Source organism: Callospermophilus lateralis, chromosome X (assembly GCF_048772815.1).
Source record: "Callospermophilus lateralis isolate mCalLat2 chromosome X, mCalLat2.hap1, whole genome shotgun sequence".
Taxonomy (NCBI): domain Eukaryota; kingdom Metazoa; phylum Chordata; class Mammalia; order Rodentia; family Sciuridae; genus Callospermophilus; species Callospermophilus lateralis.
The window spans coordinates 124,992,015-125,016,095 of record NC_135325.1 but is presented as its reverse complement, the minus strand read 5'-3'; the positions used below and the strand labels follow the sequence as shown (position 1 = coordinate 125,016,095).

At 45.2% G+C, this 24,081-nt stretch overlaps 1 protein-coding gene across 1 annotated transcript; it reads left to right on the top strand.

Annotated features, from left to right (window-relative positions):
• The first annotated feature begins 1,562 nt into the window (after positions 1-1,562).
• On the top strand, positions 1,563-4,435 carry Pnma6e (PNMA family member 6E). The gene is made up of 4 exons (XM_077106539.1): positions 1,563-1,739; positions 1,839-1,932; positions 2,869-3,057; positions 3,094-4,435. Exons 1-4 carry the CDS (start codon positions 1,563-1,565, stop codon positions 4,371-4,373), a joined length of 1,740 nt encoding a protein of 579 aa, XP_076962654.1. The 3' UTR covers positions 4,374-4,435.
• Positions 4,436-24,081: the final 19,646 nt, after the last annotated feature.

The window sequence follows — 24,081 nt, the reverse complement described above, 5'->3', positions numbered from 1 at the left end:
CCCTGGGCAATGTAGCAAGAACCTCTTTCAGAAAAAAAAAAATCATAGATATTAAAAGACTGGGGGACTGGGGTTGTGGAACAGTATCAGACTACTTGCCTAGCTCATGTGAAGCACTGGGTTCCATCCTCAGCACTGCATAAAAATAAATAAGTAAAATAAAGATATTGTGTCCATCTACAACTAAAAAAAAAGATTGCACTCTTATTTAATAATTTCTTAGTGGAATTCTATTTGAAGTTAATAATGATAACATGTCTAGATATTTGTAAATCCATGAACCAAAGAAGAAATCAAAAAAGAACAAAGAAGATATTTCAAACTCAATGATAAAAAAATTACAACTTAAAAACATGTCTGTGTGCGGGGGTTTAGCAAGGATGTGGAAAGTGATAGACATCATTATCCAAAGTACATGTATGAACACATGAATTTGTATACAACTAGAGATATGAAAAATTGTGCTGTATATGTGTGATAAGAATTATAGTACGTTCTGCTGTCATTTATTTTTTAAAAAATCAATTAACAATTTAAAAAAAAAGGAGGAAAAATATTAATGGGAGACAGCTAAAGAAGGGATCACAGGAACATTTATTGCTTTAAATGCTTGTAATTGGGAAAAAAGCAAGGTATAATGGCAATGGTCCACTGGTTTATTTAAAGAAGCTAGAAAAAGAACACCACCAAATGGAAAACCAGTCAAATGGAGAAATAACACATAAAAGCAGGAATTTATTCACAGAAAATAAACCGTACATACAACCAACAAACACACATACTTTTTTTTTTTAAAAGGGTAACAAAATTGATAAACAACACTAATCAAGACAAGAGAAAAAGACACTAATCACCAATATTAGGAATGAAGAAGATGTTATTACAGGTTGTACAGACATTTAAAAGATAATAAAAAGCACAAATTTGTACAAAAAATGTTGAAAACATAAAACTTGGGAATTCCTTGGGGGAAAAGTATTTTACCAAAACTGCTACCACATAAACTAGAAACTACTGACTCTATAGCTTATAAACACATTTTTGTTCTGTGGGAATCAAACTCAGAGGTAGTCTACCACTGAGCTATTCCCAGCCCTTTTTATTTTCAGACAGGATTTAACTCAGGGGCATTGTACTCCTGAACTACATCCCCCACCCTTTTAATTTTATTTTGGACAGTATTTAACTCAAGGGCACTCTACCACTGAGCTATACCCTAGACCATTTTATTTTATTTTGAAACAGGGTCTCACTGAGTTGTTGAGGTTGGCCTCCAACTTGTGATACTCCTGACTTACCCTCCCAACTTGTTGGGATTACAGGCAGGAACCTGTCTTCATATACATAAATTTATTAAAAATTTTCCCTAAAATCAAAGTAAGGGCGAGGAAGAGCCCCTGGCCCCATGCTCAAGGGGCAGCTATTTGAGGGGTTGGGCTGTCTAGCAACAATAATCCTTTCTCTCCTTTGCACACACAGGGTGCTCAGAGACTGCAACACTCAGCACACATCCCTGTTCAACCATGCTTCCTTCCCCCAAGAATACTGCTATGGCAATGGCAATGCTGCGAGACTGGTGCAGGTGGATGGGTGTCAATGCCCAGCGCTCATTGCTCATCCTGGGCATCCCTGAAGACTGCAAGGAAGATGAATTCCAGGAAGCAGTGCAGGCTGCCCTATGGCCCCTGGGCAGGTACCGAGTGCTCTGTAAGACCTTTCGAAAGGAGCTAGGGGCCAGGGTAGCTTTAGTTGAGTTCGCTGAATATTTAAATCGAAATTTGATCCCCCAACAAATACCAGGTAGTGGGGGCCCATGGACTGTGATCTTCCTGCCCCAGGCTCCTGATGCTGACTTCCAGGATACTCCCAATTTCCTTGCACAGCCTCAGGGGAGAGCAGTGGTAGGAGCGGCATGTGAGGCAGAAGCTACAGGTGAGGGAGGAGCTGCCTGTGAAGGAGGAGCTGCATGTGAAGGAGGAGCTGCATGTGAGGGAGGAACTGCATGTGAGGGAGGAGCTGCATGTGAGGGAGGAGCTGCATGTGAGGCAAGAGTTACAGGTGAGAGAGGAGTCGCATGTGCGACAGAAGCTGAAGGTGAGGCAGGAGATACAGGTGAGGGAGGACCTACAGGTGAGGAAGGAGCTGTAGATGAGGGAGAAACTGCAGGTGAGGGAGGACCTACAGATGAGGCAGCAGTTGCAGATGAGGAAGGAGCTGTAGGTGAGGGAGAAACTGCAGGTGAGGGAGGAACTGATAGTGAGGCAGTGGCTGCAGATGAGGGAGGAGCTTCAGGTGAGGAAAGAGCATCAGGTGAAGTAGGAGCTGTGAATGAGGGAGGAGCTGTAGGTGAGGCAAGAGATGCAGGTGAGGGAGGAGCTGCAGATGAGTCGGAAGAAGCAGGTGAAGTAGGAGTTGTGTATGAAGCAAGTGTGTCAGAAGAGGAGGGAGTTGAAGGTAATGTGGGAGTTGCAGGTATTATACGATCTATGGACATGGCAGCAGCTGCAGGTGAGGTAGGAGCTTCAGGTGACAGAGTTGCTGCAAGTGAGAGAGGAGCTGTAGTTGAGGCAGAAGTACGTGAAATAGGAGTTGCAGATGAGGCAAGAGCATCGGATGAGGAGGGAGCTGCCGGTGACATGGGAGTTGCAGGTGTTCTAGGAGCTTTGGGTCTGGTAGGAGCTGCAGGTGAGGCAGGAGCTGCAGGTGACGGAGGAGTTGCAGGTGAGGTAGGAGATGCAGGTGAGGCAGCAGCTGCACGTGGGGCAGCAGCTGAGGCAGAAGCAGCAGGTGAAGTAAGAGCTGCGCATGAGGCAAGAGTGTCAGATGAGGAGGGAGCTGCAGGGGACATGGGAGTTGCAGGAATTATAGGAGCTGTGGGTATGGCAGGAGCTGTAGGTGAGGGAGGAGCTGCAGGTGATGGAGGAGCTGCAGGTGAGGCAGGAGCTGCAGGTGAGGGAGGAGCCGCAGGTGAGAGAAGAGCTGCAGGTGAAGCAGAGGAAGCAGGTGAAATAGGAGCTGCAGATGAAGCAAGAGAGTCAGATGAGGAGGGAGCTGCAGGTGATATGGGAGTTGCAGGTGTGATAGGAGCTGTAGGTATAGCAGGAGCTGCAGGTGAGGCAGGAGCTGCAGGCGAGGCAGGAGCTGCAGGTGAGGAACGAGTCTTGGATATGGCAGGAGGGACAGATGACGCGGGAGCCCGGACCCAGCAGTGGAGCCAGGCCCTGCAGCCTGTCCTGGAAAACATGGCCTATGAGGAGCTGAGAAGCTTTTCTGGGATTGAAGGGCCAGCCTGTGGGGAAGACTCCTTCGAGAGCTGGCTGGATCATGCCAATGACATGCTGTACCTGTGGCGCCACATATCCGAGAGGGAGAGGAGGAGGAGGCTGGTGGAGAGCTTGGGTGGGCCCGCCCTGGATCTCATGTGCGGGCTCCTGGAAGAACACCCAGACACTCCTGCACAGGACTGCCTGGCCGTGCTGGTGCAGGTGTTTGGGAACAAGGACACCCGGATGACTGCACGCCTGAAGTTCCTGACTTGCTCTCAGCGGCCTCAGGAGACTCTCTTTGCCTACGTGATGCGCCTGGAAGGCCTGCTGCAGGTAGCCTTGGAGAAGGGGGCCATCCATCCGGCTATTGCTGACCAGCTGCGAGCCCGGCAGGTGCTGATGAGGGCCCGACCAAACCAGATGCTCCAGAATAACCTGAGGAGGATGCGTCTGGAGAGGAGGCCACCCAGCTTCCTGGGGCTTCTCCGGCTCATTAGGGAGACTGAGGCATGGGAGGCTGCCCTAGCTAGGAATGAGCAGGTGGAAGGTGAAGAGGGTGCTGAAGTTTACCAAGGAGATCTGGCTGCTGCCCAGGCTGCACCTGACAACGAGGATAATGCTGAGGCCACTCTATCCAGTGAAAATGCCAGTGAGGCCACCCTTCCCAATGAGGTCACCATGGAATGTATCTCCATCATTATAGAGAAAACCAAGGCACAACCATCCAATGAAGATGCCAGCAAGGCTGTCCCTGCCATTGAAAACACTGATGAAGCCTACCCAGCAGACGAGTTTGCTTCTAGCCCTGAGCATGCTGCTGAAGCTACTTCCAATACAGATGATGTCATGAAGGCAGCACCTGCCATTAAAGAGGCCAATACCTCCCCTGCCACTCAGGAAAATGATGATGCTTTTTGCCCTGCAGGCCTAGGCCAGGCAAGATCAGTGGAGGCCTTCAGTGGCCTTACCCCAGCCCAGATGGGCAGTGCTTCTGATGCTGGCCCAGGAGGGCCTGGTTTGGGGCCAGAGAGCCTCCTCCAGGGGGAAAGTCAGGAGGCTGAGGAGCCCATGCTGGAGGGGCTTAAGGACATCCTGGAAGAGTCATGAAACAAGTATGGGGCTGGGGAGATGAGCCACCCCAAGCCCTCCTTGGGCAAATAGGCTCAGAAGTCCCAGGGGCCTTCTCTCCTCTCAGGCAACACATCCCTGGAGGCAGGGGTAGGCCAGGCCAGGGCTGTCACCCTATCCCATATTTGGAGCAGAGTTCAGGGAAGGGCTCATTCCACCCAAAATAGGCCTCTCAACTCTCCAAGGAACTCTCATCACCACCACTAGCTCTTCCAAATGGCCCAGATGACCACATTTTCAACCAGATTTGGCAGGAGGAGTCACTCCTCCCCATGGCATCCCCAGCCTCAAACTCTACCAATGTAGGGCAGTAGGCCTGGAAGCACCCCTGAGCTGCTAGCTCTGGCCTAGATGAGGGTACCTCAAGATATCTGACTGAGAGACATTGCCAGGGGTGTGGGGAGGAAGCCATCTCAAGGGTGCCAGCTGGCTCTCCCATCAGGGGGATTCTATCCTCCCCTCCCAGAACAGGAAATCCACCCTTATTTGTAAGCTCCGTGGAGATCCACCTCAAGCAAATGCCCACCTCACACTAGCCATAATTCTTGTGCAAAGCCATGAGGTGTGTGTCATCTCTGTGTGGAGGTCCTTGCCCTCACAGCCAGCCACCCCTAGGACTGGGCACATGTTGTGAGCTTCCATGTGAGCCAAGGCTCTGCTTGCTCCTGTCCAGTGTCCTGACTTAACCTCTGCTTTCTTGGTGTAGATATAGGCCAGCTTTCTGCCACTTGTTCTTGTGAAGTATTGTATGTTTTTATCTGAGCAACTTCTTCCAGGAGATCCTGAGCCCACCAGTCCCAGGAGACAGCAGAAAGGATGGATGGTGATGGCGTGATTGATGCTGTGCCCATGACTGCGACTACAACTGTGACTGCATCTGCGATTGCAATCTTACCTTTTGCAGAAAGAACTGGACTGGGGATGGATGTGGAGAGCAGGAGCCTGTGCTTTGATGTTCCACTTCTGTTGTTATTTGTAACTCAGTTTCCTCAGCTTGGTGAGGCATTTCCTGATGTGCTTTTTAGTGTCTCTGTGCCAATTATAGGGCAAGGGCCACCCCACAGTGAGTCAGTCTCAGAGGGAATTCCCTGAAAGCAATGTGTATTGCCAGAGGTCGCCATCCTGGCAAGAGGCAGATCTGGGGGCCCTAGTAAGGGAAAATGTGGTAGGAGGGCCCCAGTATGGGGAGCAGATGAGAAACCTCATTAGAAGTCCAGGATGAGGTGTCCCTGCGTCCCAGTACCTGTGGTCTTTACAAGCTGTGAAGAGTCCCTTTCCATGTTGTCATCCTCTTCTCATTAATGGGCTCAATGAATGTTTCTCTTCAATAAATTTCATTAAATGTTCTAACTGAGTCTTGACTCTGCTATGGGCAGTTGATAAAAAGGATGGCTGGAGTTTGGGTGGGAGTGGAGGGGCAGAAAAAAGATCTCTTTGCTAAGTACCCATAGAAGACATCCACAGTGAGAGAGTATGCACTTCAATAAGCAGGTTAGGAGTTGATGACTTTAAAATTTTTTATAGGTGAATTACAAAATTTTGAAGTTTAATTGTTCCTTGATTGGGGTGGTTTTTACCCTGGGACTTTTGAAAATGCTTGAAGGAGATGCTGGTTTTCTCCTTGATTGGGGGAAGACCACTCTCTCATATGTGTGGGGTTCTGGACTACTAAATATGAGTGATTCTTGTGGTAGGGTTATGCAGTAAAGAACAATTGTACCCAGAAATGCAATAGCACCTCTGGTGAGAAAGCCAGCATTAGAGTGACTGGGTTTTTCTAAAAGCCTCAATATGTTTTAATTTGAGATATTCTAAAACTTCAAAATCTCACCCTGTAATAATTTAATGAGCAAGTGCAAACTTCTAGATATTTGTGGAGCTTCTGAGAGAATGGGCAAAACATTTCCAGACAACTTCCACTTGCAAGCCAAGACTTTATCTTGAGGATAAAAGCAGGCAAGGCCAGTGAGATACATAGCAAAGGAGGGGTTTACAGGAGTTGGAGGATACTCTCTGAAGGGGTGATATCCTGAGACTGAGTAATGTGTGTGCAGAAAGTAGCATGTTGTTAAAAGAGAAACTTTTTAAAAAATATTATTTTTAAAATATGTTGTAGTTGTACATAATACTTTATTTATTTTTATGTGGTGCAGAGGATCGAATCCAGGACCTCACACGTGCTAGGCAAGGGCTATACCTCTAAGCCACAACCTCAGCCCAAAAGAGAAACTTTTTCAAAAATGTTTTAGTTGTTGATAGACATTTATTTATTTATTTATTTACGTTGCTCAGAATCCAACCCAGTGCCTCACACCTGCCAGGCAAGTGTGCTGCCACTGCTGAGCCACAGCCCCAGCCCCCAAAGAGAAACTTTTTAGACAAAATAAATCTAGCATTTTTTTGGTGATTAAAGGTTCATGAATAGTACAGCTAGGAGAGATTCGGAGAGTTCAACTTTTATCAGCATGAGTAGTGAGCTTTTATATGTTCAGTGTGGAAACAAATTACTTGATAAGCTACAGCTTAGTACTTTTCTTACAGGAGTCCAATTGGGTGGGAAATCCCCAGTTGGAGGTTAAAGGTGTCTTTTGATTTGTTAAGCTTACATTTTTACTGTTTATATTGGACTTCAGTTTGCTTACGTAGGAATCTGAGACACTAGAGCTGTCTCAGCCAAATGACTTCCACTTAATTATTATTATTATTTTAACAAAACCAACGGCATAGCCCATACTCTTGCCCTCAGAAGGATCAGAGTATGGCATTATGCTGAAAACTGTGGAGTAATGGAGTGCAAAAGATGAGACCATTTTAGAGCTCTGTGGGGATGGGAAAGAGTCAAATTCCATACTAAAAGCAGTGCAATGCAATTAGACCATTTATGTGGGCCCAGGGGACACTGTTCATTCTTTCTGTCCTGGAAAGTTGCTGCGTTATGAGAGGAGTGGAAAATGCTAGTTCTGGGTGCTCTCAGCTTCCTTTTGCAGCTAGGACATGAGCATATGACTTGGGTCCCATCAATCATATGTACCAATGCCATCTGAATCCAAGGCCCCAGATGGGAAGAAGCATGAGCACCATAGATTCTGATTGGGTGGTAGCAATGCCACCTGTTTCCTGCAGAGCAGTGGCACTGGTGGTTCTTGCAGTAGCATCTGTTTCCTGCATTGGTGGATGCAAGCTACAGTGTTTGTGTCCAGGTATGAATGGGAGCCATGGGGTACCTTTGCCAGTCCAGCACTGCAATTTGATTTTGACCCTTTTCCCTCTCTTCAAAGCCTCAAAGACTGGTTTTCTGGCCCTTCCGAGACACTTGTGAAATGCCATCTTTTAGCTAATTCCCTTTGGGTTTCCATTAGCTGCAGTGAAATGTGATTGCTAATGACCCTCATGCTACAGGGGCTTTCTAATGACACCTGCAGAAAAGAATACCCACTACTCAAAAGAGCAGACATCTGTACTGCAGCTCCTACCTGGTGGCTAGCACTAATGGATCCTAGGAATAATGCCTCTAGAGGTACAGGTTTTAGACATCCTTGGAGCCACTGAAGGCCCTCTAATCCTGTCTTCTTTAATAGATCTCACTTAGAGACAGGTACCACACTCCTGCTTTTGTCCTTATCTCTTTCTGGGCCCTGGCCCCTAGCCTTTCTGTACCCTAATGACACCACAGGTAGCCCACATAATTGTTGCCCCTTTCTTCCATCCCATTTTCATCATACGGCCAATCTTGGAATAGTGCCCTAGGCCCATCAGTCTTTACAAATGCAGTGTCAGCATCTTAACAATTGGTTGGCAACTGTCAATCTAAAAACAACAAAGTGAGATTTTCCAAGGAACCATATTTATTTGGGACTAGCAGAACACTGCAATGGGAACATGCATACCATAATAAACTGGGTGCATTCAAGGAAGTTGAGGCAAGGACAAAAAATGAGGGATTACATTAGCTATTTTGAAACAATAATCTTTAGTCACAATAATTAACACCTGGGGTAATGTTAGTCTAAGGTTGAACAGACAGTTGCTGGGCAAATGTCCCTGCAGAGTACATGTTGTGTAAGGTTGCAAGAGGCCTCTGTACAACCTTGTGGTTCTGGTGAAGTCTTTTGTGATAGTTAGAATCAGGCAGTCACACATAAGGACTTTTACTTTATAACGTCCTATATTTATTTATTTTTTGTTAAGGTTAACACGAGTGACTTATTTTGATTGTGACAACTATCATTTATTTCACAGAACCTAGAATGCCAGAGTCCTTCTTTTAGTTGCCTCAGGGATTTAGGGAAAATTCCTATTTGCAGATTTGGTGGAAAGGGGCCTGTCATCACTGAAGGCACAGTTAGGGGATGGGCATGTGGCTTAGTATGTACATTTTTAAATGCCTTGCCTAGGTCTCTGAATATGAACAGGAGATGCCAGGATGAACATGCTTGGAGGCCTGGATCCAGGCAGCAACAATGGCAGCATGCTTGCCAGTTTACTCTGCTCTTGGCTCTGCTCTGGGTTTGGAAGCCTGGCCCATCAGAAGCTCTTGGGGACCCAGTATTCAAAACCTGGCCCCTAGCCTCCTTCCCATTATGTGAGCCCTTAATAATTAGCCAAGTGATTTCCTCTATGTTAGTAAGAGAGCCACTGGCCTTCCCGGTGTAATCTGGCCACTGCCTTGTGCATGCTTCTCACCCCCTTGGCTGCTATGTGCATCCCTAAAACTCTGGTAAACCGTCCATGCAACCTCCAAGTGTCCCTTGAGGTAGGAACAGCTGGCAAGCAGGGCCTGGGTCTTGTTCATCCCTGTGTTGGGTATAACCAGACAGGGACTGGAGGTCAGCAGGTTTTCAAAGAGTGTGGAGATGATTCTACCAGTTCCAGGCTCTATCCTGTTTTCATCACTGCAGTGAAAACCAAAGAGATGACTCCTATCCCACAAGCCAAGTACACTCACCCTGAGATCTTCCTGTGTAGTCCCATCTGTTTAATCCCACAGCCGTCTTCAAATGAAGCCCTTTATACATCTTAGCTTGTGCCTTGTGGTTTGTGAGCCCCAGTGAAGCACCATGGATTGCATACTTCACCAATCAACATGTGAATAATTCCAGGGGATGGACAAGCCTCACTCATCTTACAGTCATTACCAAGTTTATCAACAATCATTTCTACCTTGTCACATGGGGAGTTTCTACTTTCTAAACTGTGGGGTATATCTGGCAGCAGAGCTATGACAAATTCTCCATTTTCAAGTCTGGGGCCACTCCTGTGCTCCAGTTCACCCTTTCTGAGAAAAGTAAGAACATCTTAACTCCCTCTGCCTTCTTCTGTCATTGCCCTGGAAGGTGTCTGGACAGATACCCTAAGGGTACAAGGGACCGGAAATCTACTGGCCAGTAGCCCAGCATGAGGCAGAACCTGTGCAGAAGGTGGGACACTGAGATTGAGCCCATCGGGCTCACAGGTCCAGAGGAAGCAGGACAGGTGTGCACAATCTTGGCTCTGGGAATTTAAGGTGCAGGGTCCTGAGAGGATAGGGCCTGAGTAGATGGGCCTTGTATCTCTCTCTTATAATTGAGTTTTTCAGCTTAAGACTGAAGGGGAGCTAGTCTGGTAGAGAGAGGGAAACCCCCAAGTAATGTGAACAGCAGGGCGCAATGCCCCTGCCTAGAAAAGCCCTCCAAACTTCAATTAAAGTTGGCACCTTCCTTCAGAGACTACTGCCTGTTGGGTACTCCTGATCATAGAGAGAAAGGGAGTCTGTGAAAGGACAGACAGAGGTCCTGGGGTTGGGGGAGTTTGGGGTAACAGTCACTTCACTCTGTGTGTGTGTGTGTGTGTGTGTGTGTGTGTGTGTGTATGATTAGGTGCATGTGTGTGACTATATGAGATGTATGTGTTGGGCAGGTATCTCAGTCTGTCTCACCTTCTTTGACTGGAGCCTGAGACTTCCAGTGGCTTTTCTCTTCCGTATAAACTGAAGGAGGAACACATTGGCATTTTCCATCCCAGGGCAAGACATGTTTCCCTTGCAAAGCTCAGCCAACTTAGAGGCAGAGAAGATTGGCTATTAAGGGAGCCCCTGTCACCAATTCCATACCCTGTTCCTATTGCCTGAAGCTTCTGGGACACAAGGAAAACACCAGAATATTTGGGGAATTGGGACAAAGTCAGAGCCTTTTCCACAAACCTTAGTAATGCCTTTCACATTTCTTTCTCATTCTCCTGTGAATGCCACTGGACCCTCAGGTCCATGGCAATCTGACCTCTTCTTGCACTCTCCTGCAACCTCTCCCTCCCCACTTGTCCAGCTCTGTTCACACACAGTGCCAGATACCAGGGCTGATGCAGGCCATGGGGGCCATAGCTCAGAGGGTGTAAATGATCAAACCTACTGAGTGGATGGTCTTTCTAGAAGCATAGCACAGACTCTGCCAGACATCCCCCAGGCTCTGTGCTCACCCTCATGCCAGCTTAGCTCCTCCCATGGAGGGGGGCATTATATTTAGCATATGTCCATAGATACACCCTTTATTGAGGGGCCCTGAATAATTAAAGAGAGAATGCTTAGTGAGCTAACACAGTGTCTCCTCCTAGGGGGCATTCGAAAAATTACCACGAGCAGATAGATTCCCCCAGCAGATAAGCTGGGGTTCAGGGCTCAGGGTTACATAGAAGGAAAGCATGGTGAGTCCTAGTCAAACTTGGTAATTCCAGAGCCCACATCTTTCTGAAGATTTAGGGCTGGAGAAGTCCCTTAAATCCTGCTGCAAGGATAGACAAGTTCCATTACCATTGTGTAAGTTTCCACTCTTTCCACTCGTTGCATTCCAGACACACTGGGAACTTGGCTGGGACTTGGGAAGCTTTCCAAAGAGGCCACATCAATCCAAGTGCAAGCTGTCTGCTAGTGCTGCTTCAGAGGGAATGCCTCTTGTCTTTGCTCTCTGAGTCCCTGGGGCCTAAGCATCCCCAAGTGGCTCCCAGTATCTGAGTCCTCTCTGATGACCCTGTCCTCTGATGCCAGCAACTGAGGTGCATGTGACATGCCAGGGAGGCAAGCAACATGTCCCACCAGGGGGAATTAGCTGAGGGCACTGTGTTTCTTGAAAGAATGTAGTGGATATCCCAACGTGCATATAAAGAGGTAGTGGGGAGGGGCAGAGGAAGCAAGGAGGCAACCCTAGACCAGGGACAGCAAGTGTCAAGTGTATTGTGTCCATTATGCTAAGCCTGAACTAGTTTTCCCAGAATTCCCTGTCCTTTTGGTCCTAGGTTAGAATTGATTACAAGAAAAAATTGGAAGGAAGAAATGAAGCAGAAGCCATATTTTTGTTTTAATGTTCAGAATGCCAATGTATTCCAGGAGCCACTGTTTCCTTTGCTTATCTGTTTCTCTCCCGATGTCACCTTGCAAGTCTCCAGGTTCAGGGCTAAGTGCAAGTACAGCACTGCTCCATGGGGAAGGGCACCAGCAACTCCTGTAGGACACCCTGTGGTAGATATTCAAAGTGGTGGGAGGCAGAGTGGCTTCTGGATGCTCCTATTCTCCTTGCTTCTCTGTCCTGCTGACTTCAACCTCAGCAGCAGGCATAGAAGGGACAGCCTGGCATAGACCTTACCTCCCCAACTGCAATGGCTGCAGTTCCATGAGACATCAACTGTGTTACTCAGGTAGGGAGTTCTGTTTTGAACTGAACCTTAACTGGCACACCACAACCACAGCACGGAGCCTTCATGTGCTCACATCCAGGGTCCTCCTACCCAGGACTGCCTGTCCTAACTGTCCTTAAGCCAGACTTAACTAGCTCCTTATTCCCAGGCTCTGCTCTGTTCTCCTGGGGTTCCTGACAGCTGCCTCACTGTGTTGCTCTTCAGGAGTTACTTTAGGTCACATTCTGTTTAACCTCTTCTCAAGTGGGTTGAGAAAGGCCTTCATCTAATGCCCCAGGCCACAGTTAAAGGAACAGTTAGAGTTGTCCAAGAAGCCTCACTTTGCTTAGTAAAGGAGTCAGAGCCAGGGGGCTAAACCCCTACCTTTTAGACACTTCCAGCCACATTTGGGGGATATCGGAATGGCCCCCTGTCTGAGCTGTCTTCAGTTCCCTCTTGAGGCCTCTGGGGGCCACAGAGCTGATGGACCAACTCCCAGCTCAATTACTGCCATCTGTTGACACCTACCCTAACAACCTATTGTGACATTTCATTGACACAACAGATGTAGCCTCACAAATATGAGGCCTGGCAGACACCAAACTTCAGACTTCCTGACTGATAGGCCTTAGCTCAGTCAGATGCTAAGCCTTCCCAACCTGAGGCAGCTTTCAAGCTGGGGCACAGAAACCCCATTCCAGGCTCTGGTGATTCACCTTTCCATGACTGACTTGGCCTGGGGATTGATGGAACTGGGGTGCTTTATGCTCATGGCATATAATGTTATCTGCCTTCAAAAGATACAAACTTCAGAAAGGAAATTACTTCAAGGCCTTGGGCTCTTTTCTTTTCCAGTTATACAGAAAAATGATGGGCTGGCCTTGCTTCAAAGGCAACTTCAAAGAGAAAAATACCATCGGAAACTGCTACAACCCCAAACCACAAAATTAGCCAGCAGTCCAGCCAAGCACTGCTAAGTCTGGACATAGAGCATGGAGCAAACTGAGCCAACAATGCCTTCTCAGAACCAGAGCAGGAATCAGATTGTCCACAAGTTAAGGATCACAGTCCCCAAACTCATAGAAAGATTGAAAACAAATCTTTGATTAGATTAATAAAATTTAAGGCCACCGGCCACAGGAGTGACAAAACATCCTCGTTAGATAATGTGGAAGCAGGAGATGATTCGAAGATGTTGGTGAAAATGAAGTACGTTCTCTAACCAATATCGGTCTTATACATAAAACAATAAAAATGACAATTACAAAAATAAGAGGGGGCTGAGGTTGTGGCTCAGAGGTAGAGCGCTTGCCTAGCATGCATGAGGCACTGGGTTCCATCCTTAGCACCACATAAAAATAAAAGATATTGTGTCCACCTATAATTAAACAATAAATATTTTAAAAAATAATAGATTAGTTGATTTTTGTATAGGGTGAGGAATAATGATCTACTTTCAATATTCTACATATGGACATACAGTTTTTCCAGCACCATTTATTGAAGAGGCTGTATTTTCTTGGATGTATGTTTTTGGTAGCTCTGTTGAGAATTAATTGGCTGAAGATGTGTAAGTTTATTTCTGGATCCTCTATTCCATTCCATTGGTCTATATGTCTGTTTTTTTTTTTTTTTTCAAATACCAAACTGTTTTTGTTACTATGGCTCTGTAGTATATTTTAAAATCAGGTATTATGGTGCCTCCAGCATTGTTCTAGGATTGCTTTGGGGGTCTTTTGTGATTTCTTATGAATTTTAGGATTTTCCTAGTTATTTGAAGACTATCATATGTGGTTCAGTGGTAGAGTGCTCGTCTAGCATGTGTGAGGTGCTGGGTTCGATCCTCAGCACCACACATAAATAAATAAATAAAATAAAGGCATTGTGTCCAACTACAACTAAAAAAATATTTTAAAAGAAGAAATGTCACTCAAACCATTAATTTGTATAATTAATATACATTAATAATTATAATGAAAATAAGAACATTGGTCATGTTGAACATTTTTTATTGTATTTATCCACAAGTTATATATCTTCTTTTGAGAAATGTCTATTAGGATCATTTGACCATTTTAAAATTGGATTATTTGTTTCATGTTGTTGAGTTTGAGTTTCTCATATATTCTAGATATTTATCCCAAGTCAGATGTATAGTTAGCAAATATTTTTTTACCATTCTGTAGGTTGTAACTACTCTGTTAGTTGTTTCCTTTTCTGTACAGAAGCTTTTTAGTTTGATGTAATCTCATCTGCCTATTTTTGCCTGTGCTTTCAGGTTATATCTCCAAATCCCTTGCCTACACCCATATCCAGAAGCTTTTTCCCTATGTTTCCTTCTAGTAGTTTCATAACTTCAGGCCTTACATTTAAGTCTTTATTCCATTTTGAGTTGATTTTTGTAATTGATAAGAGGGATATAGTTTCATTCTTATGCATATAGATACCCAGTTTTTCCCAGCATCATTTATTGGAAACATCATTTATCCAATGTATGTTCTTGGTACAGTTGTTAAAAATCAGTTGGCTCTAAATACATTTCTTTATTTCTGGGTTCTCTATTCTGTTCTTTGGGTATATTAGATATCATCTCATTCCAGTTAGGATGGCTCTTATAAAAAAGACAAAAATAGAATCTGGTGAGGATGAGGAGAAAGGGAACTCTCATCCTCTATTGGTAGGAATGTAAATTAATATAGCTATTATTAGAAAACAGTCAGAAAGTTCCTCAAAAAACTAGAAATAGAATTATCATATGATTTAGCTATTCTTCTATTGGATATTTATCAAAAGAAAGGCAATCAGTATGTTAAAGAGATATCTGCACTCTCATGTTTATTGCAGTGCTGTGTGCAAGAGTCAAACTAAGGAATAAACCTAGGTGTCCATTGATGGATTAATGAATGTGTTAGCTTTCTGTTACTGCAACAAAATACTGTCAACAATTTATTTGGCTCACAGTTTGGGAGGTTTCAGTCCATGGTCAGTCGATCCATTGCTTTTGGGCCTGTGACAGTGCAGAACATCTTGGTGGAGAGTGCGTGGTAGACTAAGCTGCTCACCTTATGGCAACCAGGAAGCAAAGACAGAAGGGAAGATATTAATGTCCCCAAATCCCCATTTGAGGGCATGCCTCCAATTACCTAATATCTCCCACTGAGTCTTACCTCTTAAAGTTTCCACAACCTTGAAATAGAACCAAGCTAGCAACTCAGCATTTAACACATAGGCCTTTGGGGGTCATCCATTTATCCAAACTTATAGATAAAGAAAATGCATATAAATACACAATGGAATCTTATTGAGTCATTAACAAGCATGAGATCCTGTCATTTGCAGCAACACAGGTAAGTAAGAAGAACACTGCCTTATGTAAAATAAGTCAGGCAGAAAAAGTCAAATATATTCTTATTTGTATGTGGAGGCAAAATATTTTTTCAAAAGTGCTCTCATAGAAGTAGAGAGCAGAATTGTGGTTACCAGACACTGGGAGAGTTGGAAAGAAGATGGATGGAAAGAGGACAGTTAACAGATACAAAGTGCAGTTGGATAAGAGGAATCACTATTAACATTCTATAGCACAGTAGGATAAACTGTGGTTGACAACAATTTTTTTGTGTATTTCAAAATAGCTAGTAAAGAGGATTTCAAATGTTCACAATACAAATGACAAATGTTTTGTATTTGTATTGAGGTGATAGATATGCCAATTACCCCAATCTTATCATTACATACTGTGTACATGTATTGGAATATCATTATGTATCTTATAAACATGTGCAACTATCATGTGCCATTTTTAAAAATAGCAGGAAAGGAACAGAAACAAATAGCAAGTAACAACATATCACCAAGGGAAATTACACGAAAATACAGGAAGACTAGACAAAAATTATCCATAGACATAAAAACATTCCAGAAAATATGATTTTTCAAATCAAAAGAGAACTTAAGAATAGATATAGGGTTCAAAGAACAGATTACCAGAAAACAGAAGGAAATTAAATAGGGAGTGAGCTCAGAAAAGATTTGGAACAGAAAAATACAAATATTGTGGAGATGAAAGTCACATTAAAAGCAATAACAATTTGAGGAAGTATATCCAAGGAAACCTCACACATACTATGTATCTGGGGTCTTAGTGGCCAGACTCAAAGAAATCACATGATAAAAAATGGAAGAAAGTGAAGGACTAGAGAGAAGATATCAATTATGCAAATGAAAAAAGAAATGCAAGATACATATTAACTGGTATTCCTGAAAAAGAGAACAGATAAATTGAAGAAAATATTCTTGGTAAAAAGCGTGTTAGCTTCACACTTCTCTACCTCAGTACTTAATGCCAGAAGACAGTGGGTCAAAGTTTCTGTACTTCCAAGTAAAGGATAAATTGCTTCAAGAATTTTGCATCTGTCCAGCTTGCCCTTCAAGTTTAAAAGAAAAAGTAAAAATTACCACTCAAATCTATTCAACTAAAAGAGTTATCAAAACAAAGAACTCAGAATTGGAAGAACAATCATGGACAGTAAATTCATTTATACACAGAACTAATATTAAACATCTGTGGAATTTTGCATTGATACCCATTGCAGGTCAGGACCTAAATGTTAAGATCCTTGACAATATGAAATTAACAAAAATCAGAGGTAAAGGATGGCAGCTGTGGGAGAAAATGCATGGAGAGTTTCTTCATCTGTTATTGCATGTAGTTATGAGATACTGTGTTGGAACATGGAATTAGACATAATATTTCAAATACTTTAGCACTTTTAATAGTTTCAGTCCTTAGCTTTGGTTTAGGAACTAACACTCCTTGTGAAGCAACATTTATTATAAGTTCAACAATTCTTCCAGCTTTATTTCAGTGTTTTTGGCTTTGTTCACACATGAAATGAATGTAGAACATTAGAATAAATACAATGTGTGTGTGTGTGTGTGTACACACAATAATCACATTTCATTGACATATAATACATTTGTCATAATATTCAGTCTTTTAATATGTACAATTTAGTATATTCACAAAGTTGGACAACCATTACCTCTACCTCCACCCAGATCATTTTCACCATCCAAAGGAGACCTTGTCCCCATTTCCCCTCCATTCCCCTGACTCCAGCCATTAGAGACCACTGATGTGCTTTCTGTCTCTATGAATTGGCCTATTGTGGACATTTCATAGAAATGAGATCCTACAATAAGTAGACTTCTATGAGGGATTCTTTCATTTAGCATATTGGATAATTACATTATGGGGAAGTAATATGGTCACACCCACTCATTCCTGCATCTGTCCATCTTTATATCTTTTGTACCCTTAGGTTTGGGATGATGTTAATGGTGGGTATATATGGGTGATAGTGTTTGGAGTAGATTCAACATCATCTCTGGACTTCTTCTGTAACAGTTGACTTTTTTCTGAGAGTATGTTTTCTGTGTTTGCTTCTTGTTAAGTCTCCTCAGGGTGATCTCTCTCTCTTGCTTGCTTAGGTTTTGATTCCAGAGGTGTTTTCTGTGTTCCTCCTGTGTGCAGTGGTCATGTAGTGGGGATAGGGTCCTGGGCCAAAAGGGGCACCAGGGAGGAGTGGTGGATGGATGGAGACTACCGTGGGGATGAGATAATAGGAGTTCCTGTCAGACTGGTCAAGACTAAGTGTGAACTTGTGCTTAAGGAAAATGAGACATCCTGGATGATACTGAAGTGTCTCTCATCCTGAGCAAGGGGCTGTCCTCAGGCTGCCATAAGAGGGAAGGACCCTGATGAAGAGGGTATAGGAAGTCATTAGACTGGAAGCCAAATGAATACAAACATGGGCCCTTCCCTCTGTGGGCAATCTCTGCCAGGGTCCTGAGGCTCCACCTCATGAGTCCCTTAAGGCTGGACAAGGCCTCTCTGCTGTGCTGGCTCCCTCCAAACTAGGTCCAGGTGGCTTGCACAACAAGTCTGAGAAGCAGCTCTGAAGGTGTGCTTGGTGTATATAGGAAAGCAATAGACTCCATCCTAATAGATGTCAATCTGCCCTTAGCACAGGTGGTGTGGGTGTGTGTGTGTGTGCGCACATGTGTGTGCACACATGTGTGCTTGAGTGTGTTTGTGAAGCTTCCCATAGATGGGATTGGGTCATGCTTTATGGGAACCAAACATTTCCAGGATTACATTACATTGGGGCCCTTCCCCAGTGCCACACCTCCCCTGCTCTAGAATTGCATTGTGTGACAGGGACCATGCCACTGGCCAGTTGTATCACCCCCCTCCCCAGCAGCTCCCAGTAAGAAATGGGAGAAGGTACTATAATCCTTGGCTACCTCTAAGCAACAGCTGCAGGAGTTTGTACTAGCCCCAAATTTTCCAATGTGTGAAGAGGTTTGGAGCACTCTTCCCCTTTCTGCCTGACCTTGTCTCCTTTCTCCTGCCTCACTCTCTGTCTCTCTCTCTCTCTCTCTCTCTCTCTTTCTCTCTCTCTCTCTCTCTCACACACACACACACACACACACACGCACACAAATATGAAGCTCAGAGACCCCAAGGATAGCTGAGACCCTGCTGGGCAGAAGGTGGGTTCCAGTCAAAGCCAAGAATTATCTAGCCCTTCCTGTTCCCGGAACTGTGCTGTTTCCTAGACAACACATTTTGTGTAATCATGGTCAAGGCAACGTACATTACTGCTCAGAATCAAGGTCACAGTATAATGCTGATTCACCATGGCAACAGCAGACTACTCATCTGACATGGGAGATGAAATTGCAATGAAAACCACATGCAGATTGCTAGTTCCCCAGTGATTCTGCACCATGAAATAGGTTTGATTCCAGTGGAATCTGGAATCCATAATCTGTGTCCTTAAAAGGCACAAAGTCCCTGTAGTTCAATATATGTAATTTCCAGACAGGGACAGGCAGGCAGATGGTGCCACTGGTAAGCAAACCTGTCACAGCAGGAGCCATTCCACCTGACCACCCAACTTCTAGTTCAGTCCATAAATCCATATAAGGAACACCTCTCATTGTAAACAAGCCCTGTGCAGCTCGAAGTCAATCTAAGTACTGGACGAACACTACCACCAGCTCACTGTAGGACTAAGCAGGCACCCATCCTCTGTGGGGCTCAGATGAATGAGCCCTGATAAATGGTGGTTTTAGAACAAAGCCTTGTAGTTTAATTTGATCTTGCTCTTAATTTCTTGGCTGGATGCTATTCTGGGTCACTTTTAGCTCATGCCCCTCTTCTCTGGTCCCCTGAAATCAGAGAAATGGTAACGCCTCCTTTATTTTGGTAAGCTTGAGCCTGATATCTTTATGCAGTCTGTGGTTTTGGACACATTGCTCAGTCACCCACCAACAAGGTCTCCTGCTTGGGAGGAGGCAAAGAAGGAGGAAACTGCAGGGTAGGGTCTTTGTGAAAATGAACATCACCTAGAACCATCTCCTCTGGGTGTCCTATACCCCTGGTTCAGAGTGAGGAGGCCCTGTTGTTGACCTTCAGGAGAAAAGGTGATTACCTGAGCCTTGAAGGTCAGTTTCAAGTCCTCCTCTGAGGGAACCATAGGTTATGGCATCTCTGGGGGGAGGGAGTTCACCAGGTGATTAGTAGTAAGAATGGTGGCTCTTGGGCTGGGGTTGTGGCTCAGTGGTAGAGTGTTGAGGGCCACAACCAAGTCAAGATGGCGCCTGGCACTTTGCCAGGAGGAGTGGTTTGTGAAGCAACATCAGAGAGCCATTAAGATGATGAGGATTCCTTAATGACTGACTGCTGTATCTGGATGATGTTAATTAAGTTAAGCTGTGTGTAATTAGGTAGGTATATATATACCTCTGCTGTCCCATAATAAAGTGGCTTCTGCTGTTTCAATCTTCACAAGTTACTTGTCACCCCCCCCCACCCCGGTTATTTTGCCCAGCCAGACTGCGGCAGATGATGGCCCATACGGGGAGCCCCGTGGACGCTGGGGGGTGAGTGACAAGGTATGCTGCCTGTCCCTGGAGATAGATGGGACAGGAGCAAAGATGCTCATCTCTGGAAGCAGATAGGGCGAGAGGAAGGAAGGTCATCTCAGGAAAATGGAGAGGATTGATACAGTATGTTTGTGTCTTGTTTTGTCTTGGTGTGTTGTATTGTCTTTGTTACAAAAATATGGAAGGGGTATTAAGTAAATTGCTAAGGGAAGGAGGCACCCCAGTAAAACCAAGAACAGTTAGGGCATACTTTGATAAAAGCCCAGGAACTCTAGTCAGAAAGAGGAAGAAAGTTCAGAGGAGGAAGGAATATAAGGGAAAAAGTTGCAACAAAAGGCTACTACTAAATACTTTTCTTTACCAGAGGGTGCATGAAGCGGCGCAGTGGCTTCGTGTGCGCGTGTGCGAGCCAGTCACAGCGCAGCAGGGACTTTCCAAGTGGCGGTGGTGGCGGGTAGGCCACCGACCCTTCCCCGCCCCCCGCCTGGGGAGCTGGACGCCACAGCGGCGAGCCAAACCCTGGAGGCACAGTCTTGCAGGCTCTTGCTCCCTGTGCCCCTGGCAGTTTGAGTCCGGGACACTCCCCGGGCCGTCTGGGGCTGCCTGGGATGCTACAGCTGTGGGCAGAAGACGCGCCTGGTGCCCCTGAAGTTTGGTCATTTCCAATGTCAATAACTACAATGGTTCTCCCACACCTGGAGGCTAATGAATAATGAGCACCATTAAGGTCTATTTCAAATGTAAAAAACCTTGAGAAAATGTACTGAATTGTTCAGAAGATTGCTTTCTTAATGCCTGCTGGAATGCTACAGGATTTTCTTTAGCCATCATTGCCGGAGTTCCTGCCTTCGTCCCAATGCCGGTGAGGATGAGGGTGGAGAGATTTCCAGTGTTGCTGAGAACCGGACGAGACTTTGGATCATCATAGCTGTTGCTGTTTCTGCTGCTACAGCTTAAGCTAGCTACCTGCAGAACTTACATGGACTGTCAACTTACCTGGACAGTGATTTAATTAATCTATTGAGCTTTGAACTTACCTGGACTGTGAACTTACCTGGACTGTGACTTACCTGGACTGTGATGTAATCTACTGACAACAAATTGTAATGGTGCCAGGGTATCTTTGCTGATGGTGTCATCGGTGCTACAATTTTTCCAAAAGGAGCCGTCAATTGGCTTGGTGTCGTGGCATTTTATGTCCTCCCCTTTCTGCTTGTAGCAGGTTGTTTATGGTGTTTGTGTATCCACAAGTATGGCTAAGTGTGCTGGGCCGGTAGTCAAAGACGGGTAAGATCCAATTACAATGGTACCAACCTAAGACAGGAGGCTGACGATTTGAGGTCAGACCATCCAATGACGGGTAAGGACCATATGTAGTTTTGGATAACCTAAAACAGGCACGGTCCCTAAGCCACATCCTTGTTGTTTAGTTGAACAAAAGGGGGGAGATGGTGCCTGGCACTTTGCCAGGAGGAGTGGTTTGTGAGGCAACATCAGAGAGCCATTAAGATGATGAGGATTCCTTAATGACTGACTGCTGTATCTGGATGATGTTAATTAAGTTAAGCTGTGTGTAATTAGTTAGGTATATATACCTCTGCTGTCCCATAATAAAGCAGCTCCCGCTGTTTCAATCTTCACAAGTTGCTTGTCACCACCCGGCTCCCCCCCCCCCCCCCCCCCCCCCCGGTTATTTTGCCCAGCCAGACTGCGGCAGTAGAGAACTTGCCTAGCATGTGTGAGGCACTGGGTTCTATCCTCAGCACCTCATAAAAATAAATAAAAAATAAAGGTACATCAACAACCAAAAAATATATATAAAAAAAAGAATGGTGGCTCCATTGCATTACTGTCCCTAAGTATCCAGCCACAAAGGAGGTATAGATCATCTGCCATGCCTCTAATGAGGCACAAGAAGTCAGCTCACATAGTTCATCGAAATAACCAAACAGTCTGTCAAGCATCCCACTAGCAACTAAGTATTTGAGACTCTCAAACTGACAGTCACTCCTGCCACAGGACTCTTCCCTCTGGAGCCCTCTCTAAATGTTCTCTTGCCTTGTCTTGGTTGCTGCTGGTGACTTTACAGGCCACATTAGTCTCATATTCTAGCCTGAGACCCTCTTTTTGTGGTCCCTTGGGAGCCCAGTTGACTTTTCTTCCACCGGAGGGAGCCATTTCCAAAAGCCCTGATTGGTGGCTTCTATTGTAAGACTTGAGGCCTTGAGATTAAGAACTGGCCCTCAAATCTAGCCTGGCTGCAATGGCTGGGGCTCGGAAGGCAGCCAGTGCCGATGAGGACAGCTGTTCTCCATTGTAGCTCTGCTGATGGTAACATGTGTTCTAACTCACAGAGTCCCGTGACTCTGGCCAGAGTTGTCTGCCTGTGCATGGGTGCTCAGGAAGGGCTGGAGGCAAGCTCCACGTCTATGTGGGTAAGGATTAAAGCTGGCCTGCCAGGAAACTCTCAGCTCCACTGCTTTGGTTACCAACTTTCCTAAACTTACATTCTGTTTGGATCTCATGGTTCAAGGAAATGCCAGAAGCACTTTGTAGCAGGCGTGGTGCTGGGCACTTTTCCTCACTTCATTTCATTTCCTCTTTACAAGCTACTCCCTTCACTGATTCCCTGATGGGTGGGGCCTCCTGCACATTGATCAGGTGGGTTGAAGTGGCTCTGGAGGGTGGGGGTGGGGCAGTGAGGGAAGTGTTCATTAGAAAAGAAGTGAACAAACAGGATGCAGATTAGCAAGGGTGAGGTTGGGGGGCACTCTGAGCAAGTGACCTTGAATATGAGAACTGAAGAGGGGTATGTTAAATAGATTTCTGTCACTATGACAGATAGCCTGAGATAACCTAAATGAGGAAAGAATTATTTTGGCTCATAGTTTCAGAGATTTCAGTCCATCATTGTTTGGCTCCATTGCTTTTGGGCCTGTGGCAAGGCAGAACATCATGGCAGGGATGTGTGGTGGGGCAAAGTTTCTTACTTCACAGCAGCCAGGAACCAAAAAGAGAGGAAGGGACTGGGTTTCTATTATTCCCCAAATGACTTACTTCCTCCAACTAGGCCCCATCTCCTAAAGACTCCATTACCCCCAATAGTGCCACAAACTGGGGACCAGGCTTTCAACACATGAATCTTTGGGGGACATTTAAGATCTAAACCATAACAAGGTACAGGAGAGAACTCCACAGAAATGGGACACATGTGCCAAGGCCCTGTGAAATGTGCAGGATCAAAACTGTTGAGTATGTTGAGAACTGAGGTTCACACTGGAAAATGTGTGTTCAAGAAGCCATTACCAATGAGTGACTCTGCAATGTTGGATTTTCTTGCAGAGTCCTGTTCTCCTCAGGGCTCCTATCATCCACATATTTACTTTGTGACTTCACTTCTTTCCTGGCACAATGCCCATTTCTTTTCCTCTTGACTACAAACCCCATTGTACATTTCTTTCCCTCTCCAGATTGCAAACTCCACAAGGGCTCTCCAAAGACACTCCTAGCTCCTTTTGCCTATACATAGCAGCTGTCATTCAATGACATTGTCATTCATGGAGTACCCACTCAGGCCATCCTTGGACTTGGGGTTTGGGGCATAGAAGGAGATGGAAAGGTCCTTGCAGACATCATCTTTCCTACCTGAAGTCCTGTGAGTGGGCCACCAGATGACCTCAAAAGTGTGATTGGAAATCTGGACTGCAGCTGATTCTACCATCTCATGAAGGTGACAGTTTTCCAGAGAGCTACCTTCTTCCAACTGTCTCCCTGTACTGCTCTGTTCCCTCTACTCTCCTCCTCTAGGTATTCCACTGTGCCCTGACCCTAGGCCCTTGCACTTGCTTTCTCCTCCACATCTTGCCTCAATGAGGCTGGTGCCTTCTTTGCTCCACAATTGTTTCAAATTATTCCCTTATAAAGGTAAATGCAGCCATATTTAGGGCCCACTCAGATGAGCCAGAATCATCTCCCCATCTCAAGGTTCTTAAGTCAATCACATCTGCAAAGTTTCTTTTTGCAATATAAGGTCACATTCACTGGTTCTAGGAATGAGGTCATGGGCATCTTGTGGGGGCCCCCAGATGTCCTA